Source organism: Excalfactoria chinensis, chromosome 1, assembly GCF_039878825.1.
Source record: "Excalfactoria chinensis isolate bCotChi1 chromosome 1, bCotChi1.hap2, whole genome shotgun sequence".
NCBI classification, from domain to species: Eukaryota; Metazoa; Chordata; class Aves; order Galliformes; family Phasianidae; genus Excalfactoria; species Excalfactoria chinensis.
This window is the reverse complement of record NC_092825.1, coordinates 104,313,378-104,329,344: the sequence shown is the minus strand read 5'-3', so window position 1 is coordinate 104,329,344 and position 15,967 is coordinate 104,313,378. Positions and strand designations below refer to the sequence as shown.

Here is a 15,967-nt window from a genome sequence, read left to right as displayed (position 1 = left end):
ACTGAGGCAAGCAGCTTGATTTCTTACCCTGTTGCCCAGAAATAATGACTGTAGTTCTGAAGTTTTAGTGCAGGAGATGCGTGTGCTAGTTGTTGGGAGGATATGAAGCAGTGATTTGATTGCAGCCGAAGCTTTTTGGTTTGGTTTTTTTGTTGTTGTTGTTGTTTTTTTTTATATTGTACAAACAAGATGTTACTCAGCTAGTGTAGAAATGGCTAAATCTGGAAGCTATTGAAATACACAGTGCTGAATAATGAAGATTCCTCACATTTCTTGTAACTATTCTCTAGATAGGAGTTTTAGAAAAAGCCTCCAAAGATGTTGAGGAGGGAAGAGTAAGATTTCTAGGGATATTCTAAAAAATCCTCTTAGAAAACATGATTATCTGTAGTACTATTCTCAAAATCGTGTGTAATCTTAAGGATTTATATTCTGAGGCATCTGTATTCATTTAATTCAAGGCAACTCACGACATATGCACAACAGTGGAAACTGGAGGTTAAGTGCATATTATGTCATCTTCTGGTGCAGAATCATTTCCTTCCTTGTTAAAGTGAGTCAAGCCGTTGGGCTTCTCTGGCTTCTGTTGAAGATTCTTCCTAGAACCTCCTCACTTATTGGAAAATATTGTTGCTAGTCAAGCTGGAGTTCATTTCCTGATCTCCTACAGGTCCTGACTTTATTATCTCCCCAGCTATCACTTGGTTCTTAATCAATTCTTTATTTTGTACAGCTTTTAAAACTCTTGCAGATAGTAGTAAAGTAGATGCATTTGACAACATTAATAATGAAGCACTGTTTATCCAGGGGTATATAAGATCTTACATACATGAAGCTTCCCAGCAGTATTGCAAGTCACTACAAGTATTAATGTCTTTATTATGGAGGGATAATCTCTCACAGAGGAAGACTGTAATGAGATACATAGATTTTGCTCCCAAAAGCTTCTTTCAGCCTATTTGTGTGTGTTTTATTGCTGCTATTTCCTGTGAAGAAATGCAGAATAATTCTAAGAAGTACAAATAAAGGAGGCAATTAATACATAAATAAACACATAAATAAAATTAAGAACTAAAAAACAACAACAACAACAAAAAGACTGGTGGGCATGAAGATGGAAATGGAAGGAATGGAAGGAAGAAGCTTTTAGTCATGTTTTCATGAGGTCAGCATGAATCAGAAAACCAAAACTTGCACCCAGTTTTTTTTCAGAAGGATTTATTGTTGTTGCCTTGCTGTCTGTGAGGCTGAGTTGCAGTGCTTCTCTGTGAGAAGTCATGCCTCTTTACCACTGTTGGAGCTGATGATGGAAAGGGATTCCATAGGCCCTCAGTCCAAGAACCAGCAACAGGAGCTGTGCTATGAGTATGTCCGCTGCTGTGGTGGTACAGCACTGATCATCGCTGTTTGGTGGTTTTTTTTAATACTTACTCAAATGACTGAAGTTATTAGGTGTGCCCAATGACTAAGGATACTCTTGCACACAATAGCAGAAAAGGCGTTCTGTTGTTTGGTTTGGGGCAGTTGCAGTATCATCAGATTATTATTCCCATCTGAACAGACAGTTCCATGCTTAAAGTCATAGCCATTTTCACTGTCCATCTCATTCCATTTTCTCCCATGGATGCTTTTACGTTTTCCCTTATACTTTAATGGGTAATTCTCCTTACCCCTTTCCAGGTTATAGTTGTCGTTATTAAATAAGCCGACAAATAAAATAATTTGACTCAGCCCACCAAACGCTTTTCCTTACAATTCAGCACAACATGACTTGTTGCTGCACCACATTTATGCTGCTCCAGTGAGAATTTGGTCTCTGTGGTCATTTTATGTGCAGTGTGATCTGAACTTTTTTCTCCCCAAATTTCGGCACATGGCTTTATTGAAGGCTGGCTGAAGACTGGGCACACTAACAACGAATGATGTATGGCAAATGGAACAAATAACTTCTTCAGCCATAAAACTGTATTATACGTTTTCATTTGGAATATACAGAATAGGGAACTGTAAAAATGGTGCTTTCTATGAGATGCCTTTGGTAAAATTATAAGCAACTAAATGCAAATGGACTGTTGTGAACAATGAAAAGATAATGCTTCTAATGTTTGAGTAATTATAAATGCATCTTGTGTTCATTACAGTGGAGTTGTTATGTCTTCTTAGCTTAGGGCACTCAAAGGTCTTCCTTGGTAAATTCCTGTGATGCAACAATGCCGATCTTCAGTACCAATTTCGCTTTCAAGGAGACTGATTTAAACTGAAAAGCTGATGCATCATTAACTGAGAAGGTTTTGTAAAGATTAATGTTGCATCTGAAGGCTTATGTAAAAAAAATTAAAGAAAAGCCTTGTGTTTTACTGCTGATTTGATTAGTTGGTCTGTTTGTTTCTTAAGTCTAATTAGTCATGGGATAGAGCTTGTTGTGCTCTTAAATTGGATTGCACCCAACGGTATGTCTTGGCTACTGACTGAGTAAATCTGAGCTGATAAATTCCCTTATTTGTAGCCTTTTCAACATCTGAAAGATAAGAGCGAGGTTTCTGGTTGTCTGTTCCTCCCGAACACTGTTGAGTACGAGCTGCTGAAGAGGGCAAAGTTGTTGTGTCAGGTTCCTTCTGGAGCCAACCAGTCAGCACCAAATGGCATCTGCAAATTATGACACTTCAGTTATTCCCTGCCAGTGTGTTGAGTCGTCAGAAATGGCAGTGTACTACTTTTTTCCTTTTTTTGGACTCACTTCTAACAAGCACTGGATTCTTTCCTCTCCCACTTCTAGACCCGGATACAGAAGTTTGTCTGCATGTCCTGCGGCTCCTCCAATCTGTGATTCTGGAGCCAGAAGTATTAGCCAAGTCAGCCTGTGAGATGCGTGATACTTTGCCATTTCAACGTATCATTACACTATCAAAGAGCCGCAATGCGGAACTGCAAGCACTTGCAAAAGAACTACTTGAAGATCTTAAAATACTTGAGTATGAAGCATAGAAGAGCTCTGTGACACCAACTGCTTAAGTCTTTCCTATATTTCTGTGCTGCGGGAGTTATTAGAAATTGTCTTGACTGAAAAAGTGTCTACATAAATTCCTCTGACAAAATTTCTTTATGAAATTAGGCAATCCAGGTACAACAATGCTGAGGAAAATATGTTGGGTTGTAGATGTCCAAGTAGGCAATCTGGTAGAGATGGGAAAGACGTCATTTCTTGTGGCAGAGTTTCGTTGATGATGGATTTCCAAAGCGATACAGGTTATGTTGTCTATTTATCACATACAGGGAGTAGAGTGGTCATCTCACCCACTGATGACGTGTTGTTTATTGGAGTAGAATGTGATTATTTCGGTCCATCCTTAAGAATTATTATACTGGAAGAAAACTATGTTGCTTTCCATAACTCTGTGTTGGAATGCATCCCAAGTTCTAGTTTTATTGATGTTATTTCTCCTCTCTTTTTGCATTTTAATAAAATAAATTTCAAATTCTCTAGCACGTGATGGATCCTGTTTCGAAATTTGCATTCAGACTCACTGGAACTGCAAGTCAATCCATTCTGTGGTTGCCAAGCATACTAGAAATCAGGCCATTGTTTTTTCAAAAGCCCTGAACAAAGGATATTAATTACTGTTGTTTGTGGCACCCGGTGTGCAGAAGATGCTAGAATTAACAGCTTCTCTGTCACGAGCAGCATTGCATTCCCTCAAAACTGTGTTTGTTGTTAAAGCAGCATTGTATAAATTGCTTACCTCAGTGGTACATACATACAGACGTTTGTGTGCTTTGCACTGGTAGAATTTGCTTGTGTGTTTTAGAGGGGAAAAAAATGTTGTCCATTTCTTTGATGATAGAAACACAGTCAGTTAGATGATGCTGTATTTGAAGGAGTAGTGAATGAGAAATGCAATACTGTGGTAGCAAAGTACTAGAGTTATGGCACCTCAGCTATGGATCTGACGTGACAACAAAACACAGAGTGGATATCTTTTACTCCAACAGTACAGAAAACATATAGGATTTAAATGTTGTCTAGGTATAGGTGTGAAAGCATTTCCATTAGGCTTTTTGCAGAACGATGAATGCTCACAGTTAGAAATGTCATACACCAGCTTAAAATTACTGGAAGTAATTGGCTCGAGTATGACAAGCAGTAGCTGTCTGATTTGGGACCGTTTCACATGAAGATACTGATCTCACGCAGAAGGGTTGCATGGAGTTCTGCAGTGACTGATTCAAGAGTATATTGAACCTGCCATGTGCCAATTTTTGGAAGACTTAAAATCTTTTTTAAAGCGTGCTTTCTTTGGATTTGTTTTCTTATCTTGCCTTCCTAGCCATATCTCCTAGAGTTGAATCCTAAAAGGATCAGAGTGATAACCTGTAATTTCCCAGAATATCAACTCATGAAAGCACTAAGGGGCATCTACTTTTAATTTAATGGATATCTGTTCGTGAAAGTCTTTCATCAAACCTTTGGAAGCCAATAAATAACATTAAAAAGAAGAAAACTAGGTCAGTGAGCAGAACCGGTGAAGCCTCACATCCTGTAGATTTGAGACTTTTCTTGAACACCTTTCTGTCCCTTCCAGCCCTTCCACTATGAAACCATGTCCACCCAAGTGACTGCATGGAATGTGCTAGGTGAGGGTGACGTGGATGCTCATGGTCGGGTTTGTAACATGTAGCAGTGGGCTGTCAGGCTGCTGCCAAGGTGGGTTGTACCCCAATCTGCCAGCTTCGCCCTTATAGAGAGATCTGTACTGCAGTTTACCCTAACTGCTCGTGGCGCTCAAGGGAGCTTCTTTGAGAAGTCATCTCTCAGATTTGCTGGGAACTGACCAACCGATTCAAATGTTATAAGAGGGACTGGCAATGCAATTGCACCTCGGTTCCCTATGAAATCAGGAAAACAAAAAGATCAGGACTGTTCATTAGTTGTGTGTCCACTGAAAACCTCAATTGTGCTCAGTGCTTAATAGCCAACTTAATATAGACGATTCCCAGCAGGCTGCTCAGATCCGATGATAAGTTTTTGGTTGTCTCTCGGATGCTTTATTTTTCAGGCACAGCTCACCAGGACCATTTCTTCAGAATCAATCCATCAGTGATCCAACTACCTTAAGAAAGTCGTTTTTATTCTGTCCTGAGGGTTTTATTCTGCAAAATGGATGAATAAGAAAGACTCACTCCATCTGTGAAACATTTCCAAATTGAACATGGAACACAGTAGGACACTGGTTTGGTCCAAGACCAGTTAGCATAAGCATTATAGATCTCAGGTTCTATTTTGCTGATAAGTTTCAACCTAAAACTGAGAAACTAGGAAGTTTTACTGGTTTAGAACCAGAGTTCAATGTATGGTTTGGAAATGCTGGGTTTAGAATGCTGCTTTTTCTGCATCCAACTGAAAAAGAGATGGGATTCTTCTGAATAGAAACTAATCAGCCTCGTTACCAGCTTGCAGGAGAAAAGGCAGTTCAGACAGTCAAAGCAGCAGTTTCTGTAGCCCTGTTCAAAGTCTGGAGTTATTCCATCGAGCGTTTCCTCCATTGCACAATCTCAAAGTTTCAGCAAAGAAGAAAATGTGAGTTTGGTGTTGGATTGAGAAGATTATCCGAGTTACTTTAGATTTACAGTGATTTATAGATTTATAGCTGAAAGCAGAATTTGACTCTTACGCTAAGCTGGTCCCAAAAGATTAAAAATCTGTTTTAAAAGTCTTTAGAAAGAAAACGCCTGTTTACTTCACGGTATCAGCTGCACAATTAAAATTGAACTTTACTCCTTTGAGTTTTATATACTGCGTACAAAGCTGCTGAAATTGCGTCAGTTCACCGACACTCCTGGGAAATGCTCACTTTTCTTATTTGATGCTGATGATTGACGCAAAGGAGAAGTAAATGAGGATCCCCTAAACATATTGCCTGCAACTTAAGAAATTCAGCTATACAACATCCTGCCCCACCGGTGGCTTGTTGAGGTTTTTAGGTAGGTTTTAAAAGGAGCTGGAAAATCTCTATAGAAGAAAGTAAGAACCAGTCTGAAGGCAGATCTCTGACTTTCCTGGAGTGTCTGTGCCCTGTGCTGAATGGCAGATGAGGCAGCGCGAGTGTCCTGGCATCTCTCAAGTGGGGACTGTGAACTTGGATGAGAACGGCAGCCAGCCGCCCAGTTCCTAAGGGAAACAGATGTGTGGTTGCATGCTGACACTGACCTGCTCACAGGGGTTTATGTCAGAGGTAGTGGATTAGGGTTCAAGACACATCATCTTGTTATGATTGTTTACGAGTGGGACGTAAGCAGTAGGATGAATGGAAGAGGGTGGTGGTTTGTTCGTATGGCCACGAGTGAACTTTCAGGTGATTGAATTTCATCTCATTGCACCAGTCATTTAGCTGCTCCTTTGGGTTAACATTTGCACTTGTGATATGCCCTGATTAGCACTAATTGGACTTCAGAATTGATAAGATTTTACAAATCTTGCTAATGCTGCATGAATCATCTGTTCTACTGCTTTCAGTCTGGAGGGATTCTGGAGGTGAGGAGAAAGGAGTTTTACTGGGGAGTAAGAAACCTCCATTTCCTCTGTATTTGCTTGCTACCGGCTATGGGCTGTGCTCCTTCCATACACAGTATGAAATGTGCAGCTGCATTGGGCCATGTGTACATTGTTCCGTAGGCAATTCTCCTGATACATATGCAAGACCTTTTGCAACTGCTGATTTCTTATGCAGTTGAGATACAAGATACTGCTGATAAAAGTCATCAGAAAATTCTTGAGGTCACACAGATTTTAACTTCTCCCGTGCTTTATGATGACCTTTACAACGTATAACTTGCTAGGTCGGAAACTTCAAAAAGTCTTTGACCATATTATAGTTCCACATGTAATTTATAGGACTATAATTTTTACTATGGGTGCGACTGCGGTTAAAGCACTTCTGTTGCCAGGTGCTCAATCTCTTTGAATGTGTGTGTTTTTCATTTTCTTTGCTGTTTGGCTGCAGTCAGAAGAGGCAGCAATCGCTGAGGGCAGGGGAGGTGAGGGCCTGTGCAAGGGCTGGAGAGGGCCAGGATGTAATGCAACCTGCCAGTTCCAGATGAACAATGGAGGTCAGGTCCCACCGAGCTCCTTGAGTGGCTATCATGCCACATAGGTCTTGCTTTGAGCTAAGGCAGAGAAAATGGTTGGATGTTAAAAAAGCAGGTAAGAGTTTTGAAGCTTTCTGCAGAGAGAGGAAAGCTTGCTTTCCTTCTGTAGTTGTGTCGCCAGTGGTGCCAGAGAGTAAGAATCACCCTTTGTTACCATACAGCAAAACTGAGAGTGTAGGAAGAAAAGCCCAGTACCTGACTCTTCACCCTTTTATCCTGAGCGGGGTCTGTCATTGTCTGGAGTCAGTTTCACAGGATCACAGAATGGTTAAGGTTGGCAGGGGTTTCTGGAGGCCACCTGGCCCAGGAGGGACACCTGGAGCATGGTAACCAGGATTGTGTCCAGGCAGTTCACTTTGTCTTAGCTATAGCATGCTTGAAAACTGTTCATCTTGGTCAACTCCAGTGGACTTCTTGTTATTCCTGGTATTTTTCTAGCTCCCCTGGAGCTCTGTGGGGACTCAGCACAAGGACAGGCTTTCAAGAGAGCTCCTTCCATTTGCACAGCCTGTGGATTTCCAGGAACTGCTGGAATGAGAAGGGGGGTGGTAAGTGTTCAAAGACCAAGGACAGTCATCTCTGGGTCATAGTCTCATAGAATCATAGAGCCGTTTTGAGTTAGAAGGGACATTTAAAGGCCATCTAGTCCAACACCCCTGCAATGAACAGGAGCATCTAAAGCTACATCAGGTTGCTCAGAGCCCCGTCTAGCCTGACCTTGGATGTTTTCAGGGATGGGGCACCTCTCTGGGCAACCTGTGCTAGTGCCTCATCACCCTTATTGTAAATAAACATTATATCCAAACTAAATCTCCCCTCTTTTAGTTTGAAACCATTTCCCCTTGTCCTGTCACTGCAGTCTCTGCCAAAGGCTCTGCCCCCTTCCTTCTTACAGCCCCTCTTTAGATACCAGGAGATCACTGTGATGCGAGTCTGGATGCTGTAGGTTCAGACCAAACGTGTGCCAGAACATTTAATTAGGAATGAAATACCTGTGAGGTGAAACCACAGTTATGGCAATAGAAGAAAAACCAGAGGAAGGGTCTTCAGTGTGGTCAAAGAGGGAAGCAAAGTATGGTGCAAAGGGAACAGGCAGTGCTGGTCCTGCTGGCAGTGTTCCCAGCGGGGCTTGATTGGTCTGGCAGAGGGGATACAGAAGATGCTGCAAGAGACATGTTTTGTGTGGAAGTTCCAGGCAGCTGTTGACAGCACTTGGAGGAAACACTGGGGCGGCTTTCTGTCAAAAGGACAGCTTAACAGGCGGGCAAGCTGCCTGCAGCATTTCAGGCCAATCATCCCCTGCCTCTGCAGCACAGCCGTGTCTGTGGAAGATCGTAAGAGGAGGCTTAATCAGCCCAGCAGAGCTTAGTGAGGTCTGCAGCACAAGGCAAGAAACTCCCGCCGTGTTATAAAGCCAAGGGAAAGGAGGCAACACGCTGCTTGGAAGCAGGCCCAGTGCAAGCGATAAAGGCAACGAAGGCTCTGATGGCAGCAGCTGCAGGCAGGGCAGGGCAGGGCAGCAGCACAAGGTGAGGGACATCTGAGTGGGCTCTCTTTGCTCTTTTGCACAAGCTGCATGACTTTTGACTGCAAGGAGGGAATGACCAAAAGCACCAGAACCTCATTTGTGCCAAAAAGTAGCGCTAGTGTTGTGCAAGACGTCTTTACTGATTAACAAACCTGTTATGAAGGATGAGGTGGTAAGGAAAGGCTCCCCTGCTTGTCATGCTTGCCCCCAGCAGGCCCACGACCTTGCTGCCACTGGAGATGTGCGGGCAGAGCTGCTCACAGCACCTGGCTTTGTTCTATGAGATGATATTCAGATACAGTGTGAACTGGGGCTGCGTGGAGGAGCATGCCATTAACGCCTGTTGGATCCCCAGTACACATGTGCAGAAATACATGTGCTTCTGTGAGTGGTGGTGGTATTTTTTTTGCATTTTGCAGCTTGGTTGAGCACAGCTGTGCTTTGGAAGCTGCAGTAGATGCTTCACACTGTGCCTGATGCGAAGCAGCCCAGAGCTCTACATGCGCTTGGAAATTGCTCAGCAACAAGAAACTACCGATAGCGATCACTTCTCTTCCCAAACATACAGTTTCTCTTCTTTTTATTCCGGTAATAGTTTATTCCTGCAGAGTGATTTTCATGAACATCATTACTACCCTGTTGCAGCAGAAACTTAATCTCTCTGAACAAGAGCAGCTGAGCAGCAATGAGTCACCCTCTGCTTCCAGTAAGGAAGCCCCTTCAGGAAGCCTCTCTAGCAATGATGTCCTGCTCAGCCCTGACCAGCCTCTGAGCTATTCAGCCCTAACAATGTTGACAGCGTGTAATACTGCCCCCGGAAGCCTTCAGAGATTGCTTGTCAGGCACAGCCAGTGTCTCCAGTACCCAGGCAGCTAATCTAACAGCAGATAGATCTTGGGTGAGGAAGCCAGGGGAAAGGAGGCACCCTCTTGGCTATCGAAGAGACATAGGAGTCATTTCTTTAGCACCAGTGGCAACCTGCCATGCAGTCAGAAAAATTAGAGACTGCCTCTGGAGATTGCGAAGTCAGCTGAGCTGCTGAAAACAATGGTGCTGCTAAAGTGGACTGGGAGAGGAGAAGCTTTAAGGGCAGATTGTGAGCATGAGGGCACAGTGGGACTGATGTGTGAGTTGCCACGGAAGAGCATCTTTGGAGTAATGTAATGAAAAAGGCTTGCTATCCCAGAAGCATTTTATCCCAGGACGATTGACATTTTTCAGGATGGAGAAAGGGGGAAAGTTCATTGGCCATTAATTTTTAATTATAATGGGGTGTTTTGTAGTGATAGATAGTTTCCACTGCACTGGCTGTCTTCAGCATGCAGTGGCCCACTGGAAAGCTGCTCACTGATAAGGCTGTCACAAGAGGAGTACAGAAGAGGGTGGAAAATAAAATACTGCTACGCAAACAATGAATTTCTGTTCAAGTGCTCTGCTGCTAAGCCATAGATTATTAGGCCTGCATTTTCATTTCTTTAGGCACAAGATCCACATCTGTGGATCCTGCTGGGGCTTGAGATGCAGCCTTCCAGGACGAGGTAGGGCATAGCTGCTGGGATGCTCATTTGGGTCTCAGAAGACAGTAGGTTGGTTCCTTGGGCAGCCACAGACCTTCTGTGGACCGAAAAGCTGAAAGGTTGAGCTTCTATCAGCATTCCTGATTCCAAGGCGGGTATGCTGGAAGATTTGTTCCTCCAAATTTGCTTTTTGACCTTGTTTTCTTTTCATGTGATTTCCTTCCTTTCTGCTTTAATCCGACCACTGTAACTTGGGTTGCAGAAGTCTTTGGGGTAAGTATCCCAAGTGGCTGGCAAACACCAAGGGGCTGTCACTTCACTTGATGGTCACAAGTGATAAGGAGGCACCAAAAGGCTGCAGCCTGAACAATGGGTGGTAGAGGGCAGAAGAGAGAACCTGAGTAATTGCAGACTCCCAGGTACAGCTCTCAGCCTTGGCTGGTTGGGTGGGTGTGATGTGGCCTTTGTGCAGACCTAGTAGTTCACCCATGGATAGTGACTGCTGCTAAGAGGATGTGTTGTTGCAAATTCCTCAGGGTCCTTTCCAGCCAGGAGATGTTGCTCCTGCCAGGTTAGAGAGGAATCATAGCAAAAATAGTCATAGAATCATAGAATGGCCTGGGTTGAAAAGGATCTCAAAGATCATCTAGTTTCACCCCCCTGCAATGGGCAGGGTTACCAGCCACCAGACCAGGCTCACTAATGAAAACCTGCGCTTTGCCTATTGCCTCCCAGAAGCAGAAGCCACCATCTGTGGTGCACAGCCTGTGGCAAGGCCTGCTGCTGCTGGTGGTCAGGTCACAAGGAGGCCTGCATGGGTCCGGCATGGCTCCCTCCCCTCCCATCCATTTCTGCTTCCTTGGAAAGTAAAATATATGATCAAGAAGTGGGTGACCCAAGCCTTGGAGTGTATCCCATGTGCCTTGTTTCTGCTGCTAACTGAAGCCCAGAGAAGGCAACTGGGTCTATGGTATTGTTCTGGCTGGGGATCAGGAGATCTCCCAAGCCCAGCATAGCTCCCATAGCTCTCTTTTCTTCCTGTGAGCTCTCAAAGAAAGTCCTTTTTTCATTTCACAAGGTCTCAGAGCAGCCTCCCCACAGCACAGAGCCTGCTGGTGGCTCTGGGCATTGTACCTAATGATCTGACAGCAGGTTAGTTGCTGCAAGCCTGTCCCCGTGGGGCTGCAAATCCTGCCTTAACCAAGCTGACTGGTACTTCTGCTTCTCTGCATCTGCAACGAGCCCTGGATTGCTGCAGAGGATACAGCAGAACTGAGAGGAAAACAGCAGCAGCAGTGCCTGGAGTGCTGGCAGGATGTCACCAGGAGCTGCTTAAGCTGGGCTGATGTCCTTTGTCTACTGCATGGCCATATCCTGCAGAGAGGAAGGGAGGCAGGCAGGTAGGTGCCATGACTTTCTGTTTGCCCTGACCCTCCCTAAGGACTCTCTGTGATTTCCTTCCTTCCTTCCTCTACCCTGCAGGGGATGGTTTGTTTGTCTGTCTGTTTGTTTGTTTTACTCTGAAAATGTCATTATCCTTGAAATCAGAATGGCCAAAGGTGCAACAAGGACAGGGCGAAATGTCTCCTGGGTGAAGTTAGGAATCTTTTTTCATGCTATACCCTTTTCACTTCTTTCCACAGAAACAGGCACATTCCTCTGTTCTGCCCTCTCTGCCCTTCCAGGGATTAAGCACTAGAAAAGCATACAGGCCTCTGTATTGAGAAAAGACTGGAAACTGCTGTAGCCTCTAGAACCTATCTGTTGTCAGCAGTACTAGACCTGATGCTTGTCTGATGGGAGCTACTGCAAAAGGCATGCAGAAAGCACCTTCACTATCATGCAGATGATGCTATTGATATCAGGGCTTTGGGTGTCTGTGCAACTATGGGAGGAGATGAGGAAGAGATCAGTACCAATGAAATGTTACTGAAATAGCAGTTTTATGTATTAACAGATATTCTTCATAAGGCCAGAACTAATTTGTAGCTGAGCAGCAGAGAAGCTGTCTGCGGGCAGCTGGCTGGATTATGGGTGACTCAGCTCGCTATGCATGTGTTCCCTGAGATCCAGTCATTTCCCTCATCCCTCCTGGCTATTCTATCTTACAGAAATATTCAAAGAACTAAGTGAAAGCGTGTGCCCAGCAGTGTGATACAGGGTATGGATTTCTGTGAGCATCCAAGTACTTTACTTGGGAAAAGCAATATGGCAAGTTTGAAAAAAGGCTGGATTAGATTTCTTTTCTTTCTTTCTTTGCCTTCATGGGATAAGACTCATGATATGGAGCAAAGTCAACAGTACAAAAGGATAGAAATGGGAGTTTCATGTAAAATAACCTCAGTGTTAATGATATTATTTTTCAGATGAGCAGCAGTGCAAATGCTCTGCTCCTTGTCTACTGGGTACATGGAGTCAGCACCGGGTGTGAGCATTCCTAAGCAGATCTTCATCTGCATTTCTGAAGTACCTGTGTCTCTGCATTTGTTCATGTATGCTTGGAGCATATCTGATGGGTCTTTGGTTTGAGGTGCTCTTTCCCCAGTAGTCAAAAGGGAACTTGTTCATCCTTTTAAGAAAATATCAGTGGGAGACTTTCAACACTTGACTGATTTCCTTCCCCACTTTCTCTGTGAAGGCAGGTAGATCTGTGCCCTTGCCCTTGCCAGCTAGCAAAGCTTCTGTATGGGAGATTGGTAATCACAGCCTGAACCTCTGATTAATCAGCTGAGGCAAGTATGGGGTCAGCTGTGGGAGCACAGGTGAGAGTGATGTAGCTGTGCTCCCGGAAGGGGTGGAACTCGACTTCACCTCCTCTGAGACCTCATTTAAGGGCTGACTCCCACTGAGGCAGCATCTCATGGAGATCATTCTCCAGTGAGGACTACTCCAGCTTCTTCAGCTAAGGCATCACCACTGGTGAGTTTCCCTTTGCTTATTACTTCTGTATGTTTGTTACCATCTTTGCTACATTCTGTATATTAACAACCAATACAGTTTCCCAGGCCAGAGTCCTTCCATATGGAAAGCTGGAGGAGTAAGAACGAAACTCATGTCACTGCCAAGAACATGGTTAACATTTATAAAGCCAGCTTGTGATGGCCCAACAGCTGGCTCCTTAGGATTTTTTGTAATACGTAAAAACACATCCTTGTCCAATGAGTGGAAATGGGCTTCTTGAACCTGTAAAAAGACAAGGCCTCTTCTGGCAAGGTAGGAAGAATTCAAAAACTGGAAAAGCTGGTGTAGTGTACATAACATCTGGTGTACACCAGCACTCATCTTTGCTCCGGCAGAACTAATATTTGCTTCATCTGTTTTGAGATGAACAAGAAATTCCAGCAGCTGCCATCTCTGAGGAGTATTGCAGAAGGGTATGGTTAAATCCAACATTGTGCTGAGCTCCTGGGATTGCCAAGCAAGGAATATCTCCGCTGATGATGACATTTTTAAAAAACACACTCAAAGTTTGATCTCGGCCCCGCTGGGCATTTTGCCATAGATCTTAATGGCTTCGTGGCTGATCTTTTAATCTCCAATGCACCTGTGCAAACTTGACAGTTTATTGCAATTTCATGCTTTTTGGAAATGGTCTCGCACTAATGCCATCAGAGAGAACAATTTTTAAGGTCATTAGTTCAGGACATATCAAATAAATACTGTGAGAAAACAATGTGTAAATGTCATATTTGTTTAACACACAAAGTAGCTCCTAAGGAGCAGTTATCCTTATGTCTGGAGCCAGTGTGAAAATTACATTCTGTGCCTAGAAAATGTGGATCTGATGGCAGTAAAGAGTGTGATGTGGTTGTTTGTCTTCTCTGCTCTGTACCCCTTCTCATTGCTTGCTATGCATCCATCTGTTTGACTCATTCACCCATACCTTTAAACTCCTGGACTCCAAGCCAGGTCTCAAGGCAGAAGGCTTCAGGTTGTCCTGCAGCTGAGTGCTGATAGCTCCGTTTTACTCTTAGGATAAACACTGCTTTTTAGTTATTATTCCCAACAGAAGGAATTGTGTTGAGTGGACAGTTAACCCTTTTCCACAGCAGTAGAAAACCCACAGGCCCACTGAGTGTAACCTGAGTCAGAAACAGGTGAAAGCTTTATCTTTTGTCTGTTCTATCGATAGTTACACTTGAAACTCAGTTCCAAGTCTGCCAGCATTTTGCTTATGGAGGCAACCTTGAACCCATAGCCAAAAATACCACTGAACTGTCAGAATCAGTAGCAAGACATATAGATACTCATTTTTCTAGGGATTTGGATGGGGAACAGGATGAGCTGAGGCAAGACGACTGTAAGGCCTCTGTGTTTCTGTGTCCCAATAAACTCTGCCCAGTGGGGTGCATTTGGCACATGGCGTGATGAGGAGAGACCACTCACCCTAGCTACCACTGGAACAGCATTAGGAGCCCTCAGCCTTTGAGATGGATCTCTAGTAAATAGTCTCCCTGCCCCATTTGAAGCATCTGACTGAGTTGGTAGCTTTGTCAGCTCTCCAAAGGTTAACCAGAGCCCCAGGTGAATCATTCAAAGCACCCAAACATTTTTGGTTTATGCTGAGCGTACAGGAAGCTGAACCTTCTCAAGCAGTAAGTGGATGAATTAAGAGTGGTATCCAGGTTAGATGGGGTTAAACGCACAATCCTTTTTGTGCTCCAGGAATGCCAGGCTATCAGCAAGCCCAGATAAACTTCAGTAATGGATAACTACTGCAAGACATTGTGTCAAACTTGGGTTAAGCACGACAAGAATTTCCCCAGTGTAAGAAGATGACGTTTGCTGAAAGTATGTATGGGTGTTGTTTTTTTTTTTACTTGCTTAAAATGTTTGCTTGTTCATTCTGGAGAAAGTTAACACAGTGGATTTACGTTTTACAATGTAAACGTTGGTCTGTTAGATTGTATTTCTTTTTGGCTGGGTTTCTCCGGGTATTAGCAAAATGTTTAATGGTTATTGAATTAATTACAATTTTATATGTTTCTCTTATTGATCTTGTAACTCAGCAGAGTGGCAGGGGCTTGAAGCAGGGCTTTGCTCTCTTTATGATGACGTCTGTTTGCTTCTATCAAGCCCAGTGACTCAATTTCAATTGATTTGTACACCCAGAGTTTCAGCCACGCTTAGAGTGTGGATGCAATTTAAAATAAAGAGAGACAAAACAAAGTGATGGTAGAAACGCTGACAGTTTCATCATGTGGGAGGATTTGATGTCTTTGGTCCAGTGGAAATGTGAAGTGCCACGACTTGTGTCCGAGTGGCAGGTGCAAGATGTTGGGAGCCTCCTGGGAGCCTACAACACAACACACCGTTGTAACTCATGTCACTGGTAATCCAGACACTCAATCCAGACACTAAAGAAACAGCAAGAATGGCACCTTCTGCAGACAGCTTATTTCCGCTTTAGTGCAAAGAGAGCACTAAAGTAGCAGCATCAGACAAAAGGACAACCCTTAATCCAGAATCTCCTTTCCAGCACAAATACCACCCAGTGAGCTAGAGAAAAACGCTGAAGATCCTGGGAATAGGTACATTTGTCTTAGAGGATGACAAACACTTCTTCATCAGCTTCTTGTTAACTCTCATCTGTGTTCTGAAGCATAGTTGTTCCCCTGGCCTTCACCATGCTCTCCTCTCCGCTACCCTATGTTTTGGTGGGAGAAGGCACAGTGGTTTCCCTCCTGCCTGATAACTTCCCCCTACCATTATTCCTGGTGCAAAGGGCCAGCCTAACCCATGGTCTATATCATATTGCTAGGAGGCACACGTGCCTTGG

General features: G+C 43.8%; 1 protein-coding gene across 5 annotated transcripts in view; it reads left to right on the top strand.

Moving 5' to 3' along the window:
* HSF2BP (heat shock transcription factor 2 binding protein) overlaps nt 1-15,967 on the top strand; it is a 99,749-nt gene that overhangs the window by 29,645 nt on the left and 54,137 nt on the right. The window contains exon 8 of one of the 5 annotated variants that reach the window (XM_072343129.1): nt 2,777-3,485. The exons of 1 other annotated variant lie outside the window; for it this stretch is intronic. In XM_072343129.1, the coding sequence (XP_072199230.1) occupies nt 2,777-2,985 (209 nt within the window). In that variant the 3' untranslated portion in view covers nt 2,986-3,485. 3 more of the 5 variants (XM_072343102.1, XM_072343120.1, XM_072343091.1) reach the window with 3 other exon arrangements.